Source organism: Typopeltis vanoorti, chromosome 20, assembly GCF_054136105.1.
Source record: "Typopeltis vanoorti isolate ZY-2024b chromosome 20, IOZ_Tvanoo_1.0, whole genome shotgun sequence".
Classification (NCBI taxonomy): Eukaryota; Metazoa; Arthropoda; class Arachnida; order Uropygi; family Thelyphonidae; genus Typopeltis; species Typopeltis vanoorti.
The window spans coordinates 103943251-103962578 of NC_143568.1; the positions used below are offsets into that span (position 1 = coordinate 103943251).

The 19328-nt window shown below is 35.6% G+C and overlaps 2 protein-coding genes across 2 annotated transcripts in view; one reads left to right on the forward strand and one right to left on the reverse strand.

The window, feature by feature from the left end:
- Nucleotides 1-12082, forward strand: part of mRpS23 (mitochondrial ribosomal protein S23) — a 46562-nt gene extending 34480 nt beyond the window's left edge. The window contains exons 4-5 of the mRNA XM_090410508.1: nt 1104-1227; nt 11917-12082. Of these exons, the coding sequence (XP_090266634.1) occupies nt 1104-1227; nt 11917-11973 (181 nt within the window). The 3' untranslated portion in view covers nt 11974-12082. The remainder of the gene's footprint in view (nt 1-1103; nt 1228-11916) is intronic.
- Nucleotides 12083-12090: 8 nt separating this feature from the next.
- The window catches only part of LOC150095740 (uncharacterized), a 79908-nt gene continuing 72670 nt past the window's right edge, over nt 12091-19328 (reverse strand). Inside the window, exon 6 of the mRNA XM_090409948.1 lies at nt 12091-12148. Within this exon, the coding sequence (XP_090266074.1) occupies nt 12091-12148 (58 nt within the window). The remainder of the gene's footprint in view (nt 12149-19328) is intronic.

Consider the following 19328-nt stretch of genomic DNA (forward strand, 5'->3'; position numbering starts at 1 on the left):
CCAGAAGGTGACATTGGATATTGTCTTGTTCAGGTTTCTGAATTCCTTAAAAGGCTAATTCGAGATCTTCCTTCTGGTATCTAGCTTTGACCAGTAAGCAATTATAGATGCTATATAAAAAGTGCAAATGACAGACATCCAAATGGTTGATGTTTTGACTTTTACAATGTTAGATAGGATTTGATGTTTAAATAATAGGTAAAGTTGCATATTAGAAATTGGAACAATAAATTTTGTTTTGAATCAGTATTTGCATATATTTTGGCAACTTTGGACAGCCATATTTGTTGAGGTTCAGTATATTCTGGATTGAAGCTGCTGATACAGAAAATACCTTGCTGCATTAAATGTACTGTTTTTGACTTTTTTCTTTCAGTTTTCTCCTTATGTGATGTAAGATACCCAGGGCATGGTGAGCAAGGCCATGCTGGTAATTGTCTAACAGAAAATAGGTGATTTTCTATTAAGATATTTCTTTACTGATCAACTAGATTGGCCAAAAAATATTTCTTTGTATTCACATGGCATGCCATTGACATTCCCATAGACACATGACTTCTTTTGAAGAGTGAATAAAGGAGAATTAATCTGAAGGTACAGTATTTTAAGGATTTTTAAATTTTTTCAGTGGTGTTTTTTTTATTAAGGTTGGGTTTGTTTGTGTATTATGCTATGATGTTTCTTGGGTCTGGAATTGTAATAACCATTAGCTATGAATGGGTTTCTGTCTTTCTGAGTTGAGCTTTTAATTTTTAATGCCATTCAAATGTAGTATCTAAGCCCCTTGCTTGAGGGTTTGATTATGCAATATTGTTGATGTAAGTGGTTCTATGGAATTTTAGCTGGTGTAGGTTGGCTTTCTATAGATGATGAAAAAAAAAAAGACTATTTGATGACTCAAGACTCCTTTGGATGTAACCAGAGGTCACACATCACGTCTCTAGGATGAAAACAAGTTCTTCTACTATCTTTGTGTGGGATGATGGAACATTAACTATGTCATAATTATTGGGCATTGTTAATTTTTATTTCTGACCAAGTGTTGTCAATAACTATCATTAAAATCTTCCTTTAAATATATATATATTATGATATTTCTATAGATTTTTGGACCAGTATCAGCAATTTCAGAATAGTGGAGGCATCCCAGAATCTGAATTATTCAAAGCTACTACAAATGCATTATTGGAAAATGATATGGGATTAAGCAGAACTGAAGTTACTGAGGTGAGGATGTTGTCCCTTTCTTATTAAGTACAATATTTATATCTATTATTTTACATAATGAAATTCAAGCTAATAAATTTTAGTTACTAATCACTAAGTCTTTCCATTCTTTTGTTCGAAAGACCAAGTTCAAACATCATCTAAGATGCAAAGAAACTTTATGAGGTATATCCAACTAAAGGAAAATTAGCTGGTCTCATAAAAAAGTGGCAGTATTTTTCCCAAAAGCATTATCAAATCCATTGTGTAGTCATAATTATATGAATGCAGTTCCAAATTATAATATTGATTAATTTATTAAATTATTAACATTGAATGCATGGTTCTGTTTTTTGTAAGTTTTTATTTATGATGTTATTATGTTATTTTTAAAAGCTTGCAATTTTAGCACCATTGATGTCCATGCTTTTTCACATTATAGTTACTTTCAGTTTGGAAATTTGCAAAATTGTTGCTAACTCAGATCTAAATGTTGCTAGCTCTTTCATCATACCTATCAACCTTCATTAATGAAAGATCTGAGCATATCTTTTTTTTTAATGCTCTTGCTGATTTTTTAAAAATACATTAACTAGAATTTTTCCTCCCTCAAAACAGACAAACTGGGCAAAACGACATATGCAATTGGCAGGCATAACTGCACTGGGACCACTACTGTCCTCTGTAGTGGTCCCAGTGCAGAGCCCTGTGGCACACCACTGGTCACCTGCCTTCTCCTTGATTAACCATATATTAATCTCTGATGTCAGTCATCAGAGATTAGTATAGATTTCCATATATACTATGTTTTAATTGAAAATTCCACATGCTTAACCACTTTATAGATCAAGACTGCATGAAATCACTCTTCACAGTCAGAGGCAAAGTTCTTACCTTCGTTATGGACAAATTCTCTGTTATTTCTGCTACTGCTGTTTCAGGTGATTGTATCTTCACAGCTGCATAAATTCCATTTCCTTCCTTATTTGACCCTCCTTTTCTTTCATCCATTTTTACATCATAGTTGAAGTCATTCATAGTAATTACTTTTCTTATGTTCATTAAGCTAATTTGCCAGTGTATACCATCTACACTCTCTACAGCTTATCATAGCAACTAATTGTATATTTTGTCTTATAGGCATTTATTTGACTCCAGATATCTTCAAATGCCCTATTTTCCTCATCCATCCTGCTGAACTTCTGTTCTTGCTAATTGCAGTTCTGCTCTCCTTAGCAATACATCATTCTCATCTCATTTCTCTATCCTCCCTGAAAATAATATGTTCCTCACATTCTTATTCTCATGAACAAATAATCTTCCTCAACTTTCTTTTACTAATGCTGATATTTTTTGGTCAAGTCATCCAATGCCCAAAACTTTCCACCTTTGTTTCTGGTACTTCTGGCATTAATATACATGCATTTCACAATTGCAGGAAAGCTTTATTGAACTGCATGTTTGTGATTTATATCAATGAACCTCGAATCTGTTTCATTGAAGCTGTGCAAAATATCTTTTGGTTCTGTAATTTGTATTGATGTCCACCCAAAACGATTTCTTAAAAAGAGAGTAGGATTTATTAATTATGATTTCATTTTACATAATTAATATTGTTTGTTCCCTTATTTAATCATGTCTTTGACTATCTTGTGGAAGAGAGGGGAGATTCATTTTTGTGTGTGTGAAGCTCAAGTAAGAATTTGAAGACCATTTTTATACTTGTAATAAATTTGATCTGTCCAACAAATGAGCATGTTACAGCTTGATGGAATTCAAAAAGAATTACACAGATAGCCAATGTACTCATAGTTAATCTTTGTGCATTGAACTTGTTAATCCTAAAAACTCTGCCTTGATTTGTTTGGCATTGATCATTTAATGGTATGAGTGTGTGTTCAAATGTAGGATGAATTGAAGGAGCATTTGTAGGCTAGGCCAGTCCATATCTCAGCAGTTGCTATCTGAAGATACTTGTGGGTATGCAAGGTATCCATTGAAGGATAGTGACAGTGGAACAAATTGCAGTTTTGCTGAGAGAAGAGGTATGGTGTAAGCTTCACTACCATTATGATGATTTCCAGTTAGAAGAATATAAATTCTTCTAAATCCCCTTTTTGGTTTACAATTTTTTGTTATACCATTTATCATTATATCGATCTTCCATTTGTCTTCATTTTTCTGTTGTGAATGTCTTCCACTGCCAACATTCTCAAACTATCTGTCTCTTCTCTCGACTTCTCTCTCATTTTCTTCATATCGTCACCATCATGCTAAACTAGCAAGTGTGTGTGTGGGGGGGGGGGGAATTCATATTTGGTACTTTTCAGTGGCATTTTATGTAGTACAGATGGTGACAAAATGTCAAATGTTTATCTCTGCTGGGAAGGCTAATAATAACCTTTGAAATTTTGCGAATTTGTTCCTTCCCTCAACATTTTCTATCATGAAGTAATGAATAAATTTCACTTCTTTATATGTAAATATTCTTTCTAGAAAAAAAAAAAAAAGACATTGTAAAGTGTCAAATATGGCAGATTCATAACTTAGCACTGGTCATTATCCCAGTGTAACTAATGTGACTTATTGTAAAGTTGCAAATGCACCACTTTCATATTTGTGCTGTGGTCATTTACTATAAAATTGAATGTAACAGATAAGGTAAACTTTTCAATATAGCATAATGAGCGTGTATTTTCTTGATCACAGAACTAATGTAAATAACCATTTGGGAACATTGATCAAGTGTAAATGGATAAGTATTTAATACTGACTAGTTTCACCAAACTTAAGCTGTTGGCATCATCAGGATACAAGCACTGAGGTTAAAACATATCACAAAATAGATCTTAACTGTAAATTCTAAAAATTATAGTTACAAACTAAAATAATACATGTATCGCATGTACATGATTTACTAGTTTGCTAAGGAACATTCTATAGTTTGCATTAAAGTTCATTTCTTGTGTGTTCAGAGATCTAATTAGGGTTTTCCGTATCTCTGGAAGTATTAAACCTTGATTCCTGTTAAGGTTATCTGTGACTGTGGCAGCTTCTTTAAACATTCAAGAACAGTAGTCCTCTTCTATGTAAGGGGTACAGCTTTTGTCCCACTCAGTGATGTGGTTTGTTATGGAGAAATGTGATGACAGGCCTGATATGTCTTGTCTGTTGTTTTTAACATAACCAATGTGTTCCTTCTGTCTAATCTCGAGGCGTCTCGAAGTCTGGCCGATGTAACTTGAACCACACGAGCATGGGATATTATAGACTCCAGAATACTTATAGAAAGGATGGGTATCTTTGGAGATCGTAGTAGTTTACAAATTGTTTCTATAGGTTTGAATGTCACTCTTGTTTACACTTGATCAATGTTCCCAAATAGTTATTTACATTTTCAATATAACATTTTTGCTAGTTTAAAATTATGAATGTTTACATAATTGCTACTCCTCTATTGCTTGCTAACGAATGTGATGTTTCCACTTACAAAGAACAATCAGATTTCTAAGTAGTTCTAGTTACAATACAAGCTTTGGCTTTCCAGTTTCCATTGATTTATCATTACGTTTTTCATAATAACAGCCTTGCCTTGATTTTTAGCAAGCTTCAATTCAATCTGTGCATGGTAAAGACTGTTTTTAAGGTTTCATTTTATTCCAAGAGCTTATCATTTTTATTATGAGCAACTGTTAAATTCAACAACTGTACCTAACAACCTACCTAAATCCCATAATAGTGCAGAAGATGAAGAATATTAAAAATTAATAGTTTTCCCATTTTATTATGTCCAGTTTAATTATAAAACTTTTTTATATTGTAATAATAATGATTGAAACAAATCATTAAAAATGGATTCACCTTATTCTGTTTTTCTTATTCTCCTGAATGAATTGTCTATTGGCATATAATTAATGCTAGAAACTTATATTGAAAACAAAATAATTACATTATTATCTTGACTATTTAAGTGTTGAATAAGTCTGAATTAACTATGCAAAATAATGAAAGTGACACATTAACAACTTTATTGCAAATGACCTATATAAAAAACAGAAAGCCTATTAAACAGCAAAGTAGCTTCTTCTGCAGCTTTTCCCACTTAAGTAGGGTTGCCGTTTGTGGTGAGTCTCCTCCACAACCTCTTGTATTAGGCTGTAGCCACATCCAAGTTCTTCATCCTCAAGTCCTCCTCCACCACCTCCATCCATCTCTTCTTAGGCCGTCCGCACTTCCTTCTCCCCTGCACATCCATCTGCATGACCTTTCTTCCCACATACTCTTCCTCCCTTCTCATCACATGACCAAACCATCTCAACCTTGCCTCCCGTATCTTTGCTCCTAAGTTCGTAACTTGCACTATTCAATTCCCCTTACATAGTCATTTCTCAGATGATCCTTTCTGGTCACACTGCACATCCACCTAAGCATTCTCATCTCCACTACCTCCATCCTGCTGATGTTATTTTTCCTCAGGGCCACAGTTTCCAAAGCATACGTCATAGCTGGTCTCACTACTGTCCTGTAGATTTTGCCTTTTAGATTGATCGGCACCCTCTTATCACATAGCACTCCAGCCATCTCTCTCTCTCTAGTTCCTCCATCCTGCTTGTATCCTGCATCCCAATTCCTTCTCAGCCTCACCATCCTCTTTCATTGTTGAACCTAAGTATTTAAAGTCACTGACCTTCCTGATGACATTACCTTCCAGCTCCAGATCTGTCAACTGGCTGCCATCCACTTTGCAACAGCTGATCTGACAGATATATGCGAAATGTTTAATATCAATATTCTTACACAATTCAGTGTATAGCTTGGAGGTCTTGAGTAGCTGTGCATTCAGATGTTACGAGTGATATTCCACACTGTTTTTTTGCTGTCAGTTTGGTTTAACACATGTTATGTAAAGGTTTGTGATATTTGACAATAAATTGTATCTGAGAGATACCGCGACCTCTGATGTCAGTATAGTATGGTTTAGTTTTTTTTTTTTTTATTCTTTGAATAAACATGAAAATAAATACACCATGTATTACTGAAATAGAGAACCAAAGGCTTATTTATCATACATGCCCTCTAGGAGATCAGCTTTACATAATGGAAAATACTAAGGAAAGTGTTCTGGAGCTTACTCCACCTTTACTACGAGTTGCCCATAAGGTTGCTTATGCTGGCATCCGCCGAAACTTTTAGTTTCTATATATTCGGCACGAAACTCTTGTAGTTTCTATATTCGGCTATGAAATAATGTTGGATTCAATATCCACTTAATTTGTACCATCATGTATTATATTTGCAGTGTTTTTTCATCATCATCATCAAATTCCTGCCATGTACCCTCAATGGGTGTACAGGATATGATAGTACTACATGAAAAAAAATTACATCATTACTAACTTCCTATCTACAATTTTCCTCCAAATCAGTCTGTTACTTGTCAAGACTCCAACATTATCAGATCTTATATTTCTATCGTCTAAGGCACTTTGTACCGTATCAATCCACCTATATCTTGGTCTTCCTCTGGGTCGTTTTGCTGCCAACCTGGCAGAGAACACTTGTTTTGCTAATCTTTCCTCGCCCATTCTGTTTAAGTGACCATACCACCTGAGATTAGCTCTGCTAATGCATTCCTGGATGCTGACAATGTCAAGTTCTTTCCTAATATCCTCGTTTTTAATATGATATTGCCATTGATGCCATCTGTTCACGCCTATAATCTTTCTCAGGACTCTCATATCTGCGGTCTCAGAAGTAAAACATCTTTGGTCAAGTGTTTTACTTCTGACCCAGATCTCAGATCCATAAGTTAAAACTGGTTTGAACACTGTCTTGTATATAGCTAATTTAGTTATTCTGACTAATTTCTCTCTTATTCCATATGAATTTATTCAATTGACTTCCCACCATACCAGCTTTGCTGATTCTGTTGTCTATTTCTATATTTAATTTACCATCTTCAGTAAAAATCGTGCCTAAATAGCTGAAATGTTTTACTTGTTCCACAGGTTCTCCGTTCACAACACAGTTGACATTTTCAGTGATCCTGCCTATTTTCATTGTCTTTGTCTTTTTATTGCTGAGCTTCATACCATATTTATTACAACAGCTATTCAATTTAGTCAGAGAATCTTGCAGACTTGTAGCGGATTTATTTAGAAGTATAACATCATCCGCATAAAGCAAAGAGCTGACATTAACATCTCCAATTTTGATATCATGTTTAATACCACTTTCCTTCATAATGTGATCCATATAGATAATGAATAACAGAGGGGATAATGTACATCCTTGTCTCACACCAGATTTAACATTAAACCATCTTCCTGTACTCCCTTCAATTCTAACTGCTGACTTACAACTCAAATAAAGACTGAGTATTGCTTGATATAATGCCCCATTGACACCATATAACTGCAGCATATTGAATAGCTTCTCTCTTGGTACCTTGTCATATGCCTTTTCAAAATCGACAAAACTTAAATACAGATCTTTGTTATATTCCCATGCTTTCTCGACTATTTGTCGTAAAGTGAAGATCTGATCCTGACAGCCTCTATTTGGCCTGAATCCAGCTTGTTCTTCACCAAGCTTTTCTTCCGCAATTCTTCTCAAGTATACTTGCATAGATCTTGCCAGGAACACTCAGTAGAGAAATACCCCTGTAATTCTCACGTTCAGTTTTATTTCCCTTTTTATATATGGGTACTATGAGAGCTCTACTCCAATCATCGGGAATTCGTCCCTCTGTCCAGGCTTTCTGAACTATGCAGTGCAGCCACTGTAAGACTCTTATACCACCATACTTCAGTATTTCTGGTCGAATATCATCTACTCCTGCTGCCTTTCCACATTTCAAGCCTTTGATGGCTTTTTCTACTTCAAGTATGGGTATGTATTCCTGACTGTATGCCTGTTGAGTGTTTTTTAACACTGTGCTATCACTGCTTGTTTCATTTAGCAATTTTTCGAAGTAATTACTCCATACTTCAAGGATATCTTTTTCACCCTTTTTCATATCACTTTTAAACACTCTGACTCCTTTTACTCTTTCATCCATTTCTGAGCTTCTTTAACAACCTCCAGAATATCTTGCCACCTTCTTGATATTTATTTTCTATGTTCTTACCAAATTCTTCCTATTACTTTTGTTTAGCTAGTTTTACACAGTGATTTGCTTTCTTACATTTGTCTCTGTATTCTCTAAGAGCACAAGCTGACTTATTTGCCAGGAACTTTTGATATGCTTTCTTTTTTCCTTTATTGTCTCTTTAACTTCCTGTGTCCACCATGGAGTTCTGATTTTTCTATCCTTGCAGACAACCTCACCACATGCCTCTCTGGCTGAATCAATCAGGGTTTTCTCCAAGGTTTGGTTCCTGTTCTCAAACTCTTTTTTTTTCTTGAATAATGTTTGTGTATTTTAGTCTACAGTTCATTTCTGAGAGCTTCTCAACTTTTATTTGCTTTAAAACTTTCGTACCTGTTCTTCTCAATATGAAATTCAATTTTATCCTGCTCAAGACTAAATAGTGATCACTTCCAATTTCAAATCCTTTGTACACTCTGGTGTCCTGCACCAGTGGGAAAACATCACTATCAACAATAACATAGTCAATGAGACTTTTCTTATTCCTTGCCTCTTCTCTCCATGTGAATCTGTGCACATTTTTATGTTGGAACATGGTGTTAGTAATAACCAGTCCATGTCCTGAGCAGAAATCCAACAGGTATTTGCCATTATTATTAGCTTTGCTCTTTTCTCCAAATTTTCCCAAAATATTTCTGTATGTCTGACAATCATTTCCTACTCTGCTATTTAGATCCCTAATAAGAACCAACTTTTCCTTTTTCATTGTGTCAGTTGCTTTCTCTGAAGAATCAAAAAATTCCTCCACTTCTACCTTAGTAGAATCTTCTGTGGGACCATAGGCACAAATAAGTCTCATTGTCCAATTCCCCATTCTGATATTTGGCCACATCACTCTACTTGAGATTGCCTGCCATTCAAGAAGATTAGCCTCGTATTTAGTGTTGAATACTATGGATTCTCCTTCTTTTCCTTGATTGTCATTGCCTGAATATAACATTTTGTATTTATTGCTCAGAAAGATTTCACCAGTTTTTGTTTTTGTTTCAACCCCCCCATTATGTCGATCTGGTAATTATCTAATTCCTCAGCTAGCTCCATTTCTTTGCCAATCAGGTGTTTCTTATGTTGATAGTACTGATCTTTAACTCTGGTGATGTTGAGTTGGGGTGTGTTTTCATATTTGTTCCAGTAGCTGACTTTTCGCTGTTCACCCTGGTTCCCTGACGAAAACAACGGGGCCTTGTTTAACTGGGCGACGCCTCAGCCGGCATGAAATTTTGTCATGTTGTACCATCATTTTGTATATTGGTTTAAGCCAATAAGAATACAATTTGGTCGACTAAATCCCAAATTGCCAGCCCACCCTCGTTCGTTCGGTATCCAGGTAGATACCCAACAGGGTGCACCACGAGAAGGTGAGGATTGGACATTTGGTCGGTTCTCTGCATTCCTTTAAAGGCTATGTGGAGGTCTCCTCTCAGTTATACAGCTTTGACCCTTAAGCACACTCATCAACTTTATTCCTATGTAATTCTTAGCCTTGTGCATCCCCTTTACTCTTGTAGATGGGGAGAAGAGTACTTTCCCTCCATTCCTTGGGTATATTTTCCTGTCAACAAACTTTTATTAACAGGTCCCACAGTAGGTCAATTCCCTCTTCCCCCAGTGCTTTCCATGCCTCCACTGGTTTCCTGTCACGGCCCACCGATTTTCCATTCTTCATCCTCTTTATGGCTTCCTTCACTTCCACTCTACTAATGTTCTGCATCCACTCATAAGGCTTCCCATCTTCTCCGAGTCCTTGCATTTATTCATTCAAAAGCCCTTCAAATTATATTCTCCATCTGTTTCTTATATCCACATCCTTCCGTAATACCCTTCCTCCAGAGTCTTTGATCTACTTCACATGTACGATGTCCTTTGATGCCTTATTTCTACATTTTGCCAATCTATTAATCTTTCTCTCTCCTTCCTTTTTTTCTAATTGATCATAAAGGTCTTGATATGCTATGGCCTTCGCCTGTGCAACAACTCTCTTGGCTTCTCGCTTTTTCTCTCTGTACTCTTCTCTCCTCTTCTACTCTTGACGTGTCCCACTTCTGCTTTGTCTTCCTCTTAGCCGTCACTGCTTCTTGTACATTATTATTCCACCACCAACCCTTCTTCTGCTCTCTAATCTTTCCGGATGTTTCACCAAGCACTTCAATTGCACAGCTTAGAATTGCTTTTGAATTATGTCTTCACCAATGTTGTACACTTTCTTCCATCCGAAATCCTCTCTAACACCTCCCTAAAACGGTTCCTCACACTTTACTTAAACAGAAAATTAGTAAATATGCTTTTCTGTTAATTGCTTAGAGTCTTGCCATAACTGTTACGACTTCCTGCACTGCTCGCAGAATTACACAAGCCCATTTCCCTTAATGGTGCTGTGTGCTGCCAACATTCATGTGTTTTACGATCCCCTTTACAATCAGATATATGCCCAGGATGGTTGCACAGCATGTGCCATAGCACCTAGGATTCAGAGAGGTCATGACTCTATGTCAGAGATAGTTTTGAGGGAGGTGACATAGGATGTCCAAGTTGCATTCTTGTGAGAAAGGGGTCAAATCTTTTGCTAAAGTTACCAAGACACAATACTGGAACCTGTGGTATGGCTCCTGAACAACATATTGTTTCATGGTAGGCAGTGGGCCTTCCCACAGGACTGCACATAAGGCAAGGGCCACAGAACAGTGGTTGGAAGTGAATGTGCTCACCCACATATCACCATCCAGTTGGCTATCTGGAAGTCCCGATATGAATCCATTGAGCTTCAAATTGTGATTGAAGCTTGAGAGAGTAGCCCACAAGAAATGACACCCCAGCATCGCCAGTCTGAAGGTGGATTTTATATATATATCCTTAAGAATGGAAGTCCAATTCCTAACTTGAGAAGGATTACTATCAAGGAGATGTTCAGATTTTGTTACCAGATTTCTTATGGAAAATTATATATAAAAAAGGAATTGCACATTCTAATCATCCTCATACAACAGAAATGCCAGATGTTCAAAATGTACAGATACATTTCAGCAAGAATTCAAGAACACGAGAGACATCACTTTCAACATCTGTAGTGTGGCGTTTTTGCATACATGTATTTCTTTTCAATTGCATCGCATATTAATTATGGCATGACAGCACATTTTTCATTAAAAAGTGGCAGCATGCAATAGTACTATTGCATGGTAGCAAAGCTGGCAATTTTTGTAGCGAATCTTGTTAGTTTTCGGTTTTCATTTTATAAATTTACTGATAATTTATTTTTACTCTTGTTAGAAAATATCACTTTCTAATTAATAGCTTTAATAGAACATGTAAACTGGACACCAGTTTACACCTGTAGCAAAAATTATATAGAATTTATTCAAAAACTCTAATATATTTCATCCATATATGGATGAAATATATTGGTCTACCTCCCTGACGATGTCCACATAACGTTGGATTATATTGGAGTTTTTGAATAAATTCTATATAATTTTTTTTACATGTGTGAGCTGTGAAGCTTATTCTAATATCAGTTTCTTGCTAGTTTGCTTGAGTGTGTTTAATAATTTTCTTTGTTATAGCTTCAACGAATGAATTCTCCTGAAAAACAGCAGAAGAAAAAAGAGCTACAAATTTAGTCGTACTAGGGCAAAATATTTATTGTAATATAAAAAAAAACATTTGATTGCTAGCATCTCTTATGTAATATCTATGTCACTGTAATAATTAAATATTTTTAAAAATAAAGTCTGTTTTCATAAAATACCATTGAAAATATTTGTGAAAGCAGCTTCATCTGTGTTTTTTCTATACCTAATAAAAAATTATTCATTAATAGAAAAATAATGATAAATTGATAATATTAAAAAAATCATTACTAAGTGTGCATGTATATACCCTTTCTCAATTATCCATATGCAGTGAGAAATTGATTTGTCACTGCATTTGGATAATTGATAATTGAAGCTGATCAGTTCATTGAAAGTAAGGTTAACTGAATAAATCAGTGAAGAATTCAAATATTTTCCATATATAAGTAGCAAAAAGTTGTATCACCTTATTATTAAATACTCTGGATGAGAGATAGTTGTGGAAAATGTTTTCACTTGATTACAATGTACTTTATACTTAACAAGAAATTACATTCTTGTTTTAATCCTATATCCAAACAAAGCTGCTGGCTTCACAACTTCCCTGTGTGAAGCCAGCAGCCTCTATATGCAAGTTGTCTAGTCATGACATTACCTCATGCTTAGATAGAATTGAAAGAAAAATATAATTTCTTGTCAAGTATAATATATATTGTAACTAAGTGGGAAAACTTTATCACAATAATCAGGTGATGCACTTTTTTTTTTTTTTTAACTTGTATGTGGAATGTTTATGATTTCTGCATTGATTTAAACTTGATATCTTCCAAGGTCTGACCTCCCACTAATATGAAAGCTTTTCCACTCCACTAACACCTACTACTTCCTCAAAGGAAGTAGTAGGCAAAGCCATTTAGTCCTAACTGACTCTTGAAGACTAGTAGGGAGCTATTCTTTACCCTAAACCAGTCACAGGATAGCTGGCCCACAACTATTGGTGATTTTAATTGGCACCTGAGAAGAATAGCAGACAAATGCCACCATCCCTAACGTTATCACTATATTGTCTGAAATAGTGCGAGTTCTGTAGTAGAGTTCTTGAAAGCTTTCATTATGACAGCTTAAATCTCTTGGTGATTCCTCCTCGCTCCCTAAGGACATCTCCCTCAGGCAGTGAATCTTTCCTTTTGCATTTTTATGCAGTGTTGAGGTCACAGACTTGAATGCCTCTTGTAGTCTGCTGGTCCTGGCTACAGTACATTCACCCTTGAGATTGCTTGATCATTGCATGTCGACTCACTTCCATTTGCTTTCTGTGCAGAGGGGGTGAGGTGGAACCTGATATTCTAGTGATCTTTCTTTTTAAATTATTTTGCAGGCTCAGTCTTTTGAGTGGGATTACTTTCTCTCTTGCAGGCACTTTTTCAGTGTGGGATCTTTTATTCATTTGCTGGCACTCTCTGACAGACCATGTGGAATTCATTTGCTAGCAGTAACTCTATTCTCCTTAGTGCTGGATTACTTTTCTGGTAGTAACTCTTCAAATTTCATCCTTTTCGTTTTGCAATGTTCATCAAAACCAAATATTTTCCACTGCTACTATCAAGAAATCCAAAACTCAATACAGGATTCTTTAAGGTTATCCGACCTTTCTTTTCTTATATGCAGAGTTTAATTAAAAATGACCCCCATTCCACCTAGAGTGAGGACTCTCGAAAGGCCAAAGCAAGTCACGAAAGTCCTTAAAGAGTAGTTGGAGCTGAAAATCTCTAACTACTCTACAATCTCAAAGAAGGCATCGAAACAAGATACTATCTACTAGAAGATTTAGTCTTACAGGACAAATCATGATATGAAGTTAGGTAAAGACGATAAAAATATATTTCAAATAGAAAATGATGATATATTAGTGAAAACATTTTCTAAATGGAGCAAGGTCTCTAATGTTAAGAATAGCATATCTTTCTTTAGAAAATCCTGAATGGTATTTGGACAAGTTACAGGTACTATGGAAGTGAAGATGCCCATTCCAAACTTTGTGCATATTGGATTCTTCAAGAGTCATGATAAATTACTGTGGAGGACAAAAACAGTGTTTACATTGTGGGCCATCAAACATCTTGGAAGGAGTTGTTCAAAATTCAAATATCTTGAGGCTGGTCACATCTCAAATCACTGTAAGAAAGTGTAACAGTTCTGAACATCCCTTACCTCTTGTCTGCTTAGCACGTTTGCATAGTGGGTAGATACACTGACAGAACTTGCTGAGACAACAACAACAAAGACAACTGAAGTAACTGCTGGATATTTTCCAGAGCCTAAAGGCCAAACTTCAAAAGAATTCATTCAAATATCGCTTGAGAAAATTACAAAGATGGTGAGGAAGACCTGGCCTAAAGTTGGCACAGAAGTCATCCACATCTGCAATACAACAATAGGAAAACTGGTGACAGAAGAAAATTATGCAGTCATAAGGAGCAACAGAGGAAACCCCCCCCCCCCCCCAAGACAATGATGGACTGGAAAAGGAGAAAATAAGAGAGAAGAAATGAAAAGACAACCAAAAATGTAAACACAGCATTCCAAGCATAAAGAAGAAATATCAATGATAATAGAAGAAAAGCTAAAATCCTCAGAGAAGGGAAAGTGGGAAAAATGTAAATCTGAGAAGGATATGGGTCTTAGAATCAAGATTCTTCAGATTCCTCCAAAGTTATGGATCTAGAAGAGGCAACTATCCCAAAAGAAGCAGAAAGATTAAAGATCTGATTATAGGAAAGATCAAATAATATGCAGAAAACCAGTTATTTTTAACAGTTATTTCTATAGGACAGATGCAATGATAACTAGTTGCTTTAAAATAATAAATGACAACCATGAATTCAAGGTGAAAAATAACATATGACTAAAACTGGAAAAAGATCTTCATGACATCAGGTGTGTGGCTTCTCACTTATATACCTTGATACAGTTGATTAAAAAACTAAAAATAAAAGACCTGGCTTTGAATTAAATCATGCAGCCTTCTTTCAGTATTGCCACTTTGAATGCAAGAGATTTTTCAATAATCCAGTGAGAGCAAGCTGCATGGGAAATTATGCTTTGGCACAACACCTAGTTCATGTTCTTACAAGAACAAAGAAAAAGAAGGACAAAGTCTTACAACAGACTAGAAAAATCAAGGTTGTACTGTTATACTTTTTAATATATATATATGTGTGTGTGTGTGTGTAGAGGTTCCATCTAGACATCCAGAAAGATCGATTTTCTTCAGATTTTTATATGGTAGCCACTACATCTTAGCTACAGGAGATTAAAATTGCATTGATGATTTGCAGTTAGACAGGATAGGAGGAAATCCAAGACTGAAAAGAAGTGTTTAAACAGAATCCAGCTATGTATGGCACATTAATCATTCCAACACTCATGCCTATACTTGTGTGAATAGTGGCATCAACACATGGATAGTTCATTGCTCCTTAATAAGTCTTTTCAAACTAAGCATCTTAACATCTGTGTAGCAGACCATAATGCTTAAACTTCACCAGGTCATAAATGTTGAAATCAGCTCTGGACTTTGCTCTCTGCTAACTTGCATTGATTTTCTCCAAACAAACTTATTATTACAGGCTACTCCATGGAGTCTTTAGACTCATTGAGGGAGGCCCTAAACACTATGCCGAGCACTATCCAACATTTGCACAGTATCTATCATACTTTGCCTTGAACTCATTCATAGTCATGGCAGTCACAACAGACTCTGGCAACCCACTCATTCACCACTCTCTAAGCAAAAACATCTAGTTCCAACACCCTTACTCAGTTTCCAAGGATGGACCCTAGTTCTCCCAACACTAGACCTGTTCTGAAAAATTGCCTCTGAATTAATCTTGTAAAAATGCTTAAGTAATTTGTATATCTCAATCATATCACCCCTTTTCTGCTTGTTAACCAATTTCTTTAGCCCACAAATCTTCAACCTGTTCTCTTAAGGTTCATTCCATAGACCTGCTACTTGTAACTTGCCTCTTGATCCTCTCCACCTCTTCCTCATCACTAAGAAATCCAGGCAACCAGATCTGCATGCAGTAGTCAAGATGGGGTCTTAACAAGGCTCGATAAAGAGGAACATAACCTGCTTGTCAAAGTATTCTTCAGTAACCAAGTAATCTGATGATCTGCTTTAGCCACTTTTGCTATATGACCCCTAAACTTTAACTCCCTATCCACTAACACTCCCAAGTCTCTGGCTTTGTCGATTTCCTGGAGTACAGTTCCACCAATGTGGTATACTGCTGATAATGTTTTCATCCCAAAATGCATAACCTTACACTTTGCCACATTAAACTGACATCCATTCTCCTTTGGCCAGTCTGCCAATCTATCCAAATCATCCTGCAAAATTTTGACATCATCTGTATTAACTGTTGCTCTACCCAACTTTGGATCATCATCAAATAACTGAACAGTTCCTCTCAGATCCTTTCCTATATTGTTAATGTACAAATTAAACAGCAGCAGTCCTAGAACAGAACCCTGTGAATGTCACTAGTCACAAGAGTTCTTCTGAGTTCTACTCCTGCAATGCAATAAACTACTCTCTGATATCTCTCCATCAACCATCCTCTTATCCACCTGACCAACCCTAAATCCATCCCAATGCTGCAGTTTATTGTTTAGAATTCCATGTGATATCCTGTCAAAGGCTTTTGTCAAGTCCAGCAGTTTCACTGTAAACCCATTACCTTTATTCAGCTTAGCTGTTACTATATTATAAAACATCAGCAAGGCACTTAAAAGCCCTCTGTGATGAGTGAAAAAATGTCACCTGGAAGTGGGACAGAAGGCATACTTCAAAATAATTATAAAAGAAAACAACTTAATGGGGGAGGGGAGAGAACATGTATATCAAAAAAGGCCAAAGCTGAGGGAACTGTATAAGGAAAGGAGCCAGTTTCAGGCAACCAATGCAATGACTTACAGAGTACTGACATCATTAGGAACCAGGAAGAGGGAGATGAAAAGCAAATAGCATTTAAAAGAATACAAGATAAGAATCTTCCAGAGCAATCAGAAATACTTATCCATACTTGAAGGAGAAAAAGCCATCAAAAGCCTGAAATGTGGAAAGGCAGTGGGGGTAGATGATATTTGACCAGAAATGCTCAGTATGGAGGTATAAAAGTCTTACAGTGACTGCACTGCATTTCAGAAGGCCTAGACAGAGGGACGGATTTTAGATGATTGGAATATAGCTCTCATGGTACCCATATATAAAAAGGGAAATAAAACTGAATGTGAGAATTACAGAGGTATTTGCCTACTGAGTGTTCCTGGTAAGATTTATTCAAGTATACTTGAGAAACGGTTGAGAAGGATTGTGGAAGAGAAGCTTGGTAGAAAACAAGCTGGATTCAGGCCAATAGAGGCTGTCAGGATCAAATTTTCACATTACGACAAATAGTTGAGAAATCGTGGGAATATAACAAAGATCTGTATTTAAGTTTTGTCGATCTGGAAAAAGGCATATAACAAGGTGCCAAGAGAGAAGCTATTTAATAAGCTACAGTTATATGGTGTCAATGGGGCATACTTGGTCTTTATTTGAGTTGTAAGTCAGCAGTTAGAATTGAAAGAAGTACAGGAAGATGGTTTTATGTTAGATCTGGTGTCAGACAAGGATGTACATTATCCCCTCTGTTATTTATTATCTATATGGATCACATTATGAAGGAAAGTGGTATTAAACCTTATATCAAAATTGGAGATGTTAATCTCAGTTCTTTACTCTATGCAGATGATGTTATACTTCTAAATAAATCTGCTACAAGTCTGCAAGATTCCCTGACTAAATTGAATAGCTCTTGTAATAGATTTGGTATGAAGGTCAGCGATAACAAGACAAAGACAATGAAAATAGGCAGAAGCATTGAAAATATCAACTGCATTTTGATTGGAGAACCTATAGAACAAGTAAAACATTTCAGCTACTTAGGCACGATTTTTAGTGACGATGTAAATTAAATATGGAAATGGACAACAGAATCAACAAAGCTGGTATGGTAGGAAGTCAACTGAATAAATTTATATGGAATAAGAGAGAAATTAGTCAAAACACTAAATTAGCTGTATACAAGACAGTGTTCAAACCAATTTTAACTTATAGATTTGAGAGTTGGGTTAGAAATAAAACACTTGATCAAAGACTAGAGACCACAGATATAGGCCAGATGGGAAGGTTGGGGAAGATCCACATGTCTGAACATAGCATAAATCAGGTTTGACATCCCATACAACTACCACAGATCAATATAAGGCATCCCATACAAAAATGCCTTATATTGATCATAACTGTTTTATAAGAAGTTCAAGGATGCCCCTGAAATGCTGCAGTTTGGGCTGCTTTCATTAAAAATCTAACTGCCGCAGACCTAGGATACAATACGTGTGATGCTACGGAATGTGACAGCAACAACTGTCATTGTTCAAACACATACAGTAATTAATTTAACATTTTTATTCTGGTATTATATGTATGAATTTTGAAGTTATATCATTGCCTGGTATTTGCACTACCAAATGTCTGGAAAGGGACAATGAGATGTTTAGATTTTCAATTAGAAGTAGCTAGATTTTAAATGAAAGTTGGCTTGAACACTTAAATGATAACTTGGAATTATATACGATGAAAGACTGCTATTTATTTTAAATGTAATATAGTATTTCAGTATAATAAATGAATAAAACACAAATAAATCCTCTAATACCCTCCATTCCTGAAACGAGTAAGAAGAAGAATGCTTAGTCTTTTTTCAAAATTGGTAGGCAGTTGTCTGCACCCTTAGTTGATTTCAGGGCTAGCAATGGTTTTGAAGACCAAGGTGAGAGTACAGCAAACAGCTGCTACCATCTTTGTGATCCTAACTTAACTGGTATTCTTGTATGAAAGTGTAAGTTCTAGAGATGATGATTACGAGTTGCAAAGTTAAATAAAAAAATTAGCAGGACAAAATATATTCACCAGTACCAAAGATTGAATAACTCAGGAAAATATTAACTAAGAACATATTGACTGAGAAAATATTAATATATAATGTAATGATTTTGGATTCACTATACAGGAAAACCTTGCTTAACACGATTAATTAATCCAATTAATCATGATAAGTGAAATCGCTTTGAGCGAATGCAATAAACAATAAGAATAATTATAATTCATCCATTAGTTAATGTAAATCTGAAAAAAAATTACAGTGAAAATTTTGTTTGAGGATAAAATCAAAGTTAATAAAAATCAATTGCTTAAATTTTTATTTAATGTCTAAACATTTGATTAAGCTACTTTTTTACAAAAAAAAAAAAAAAATTTAAGTAAAAATGTTTGAATAGTGCTTTACTTTTTC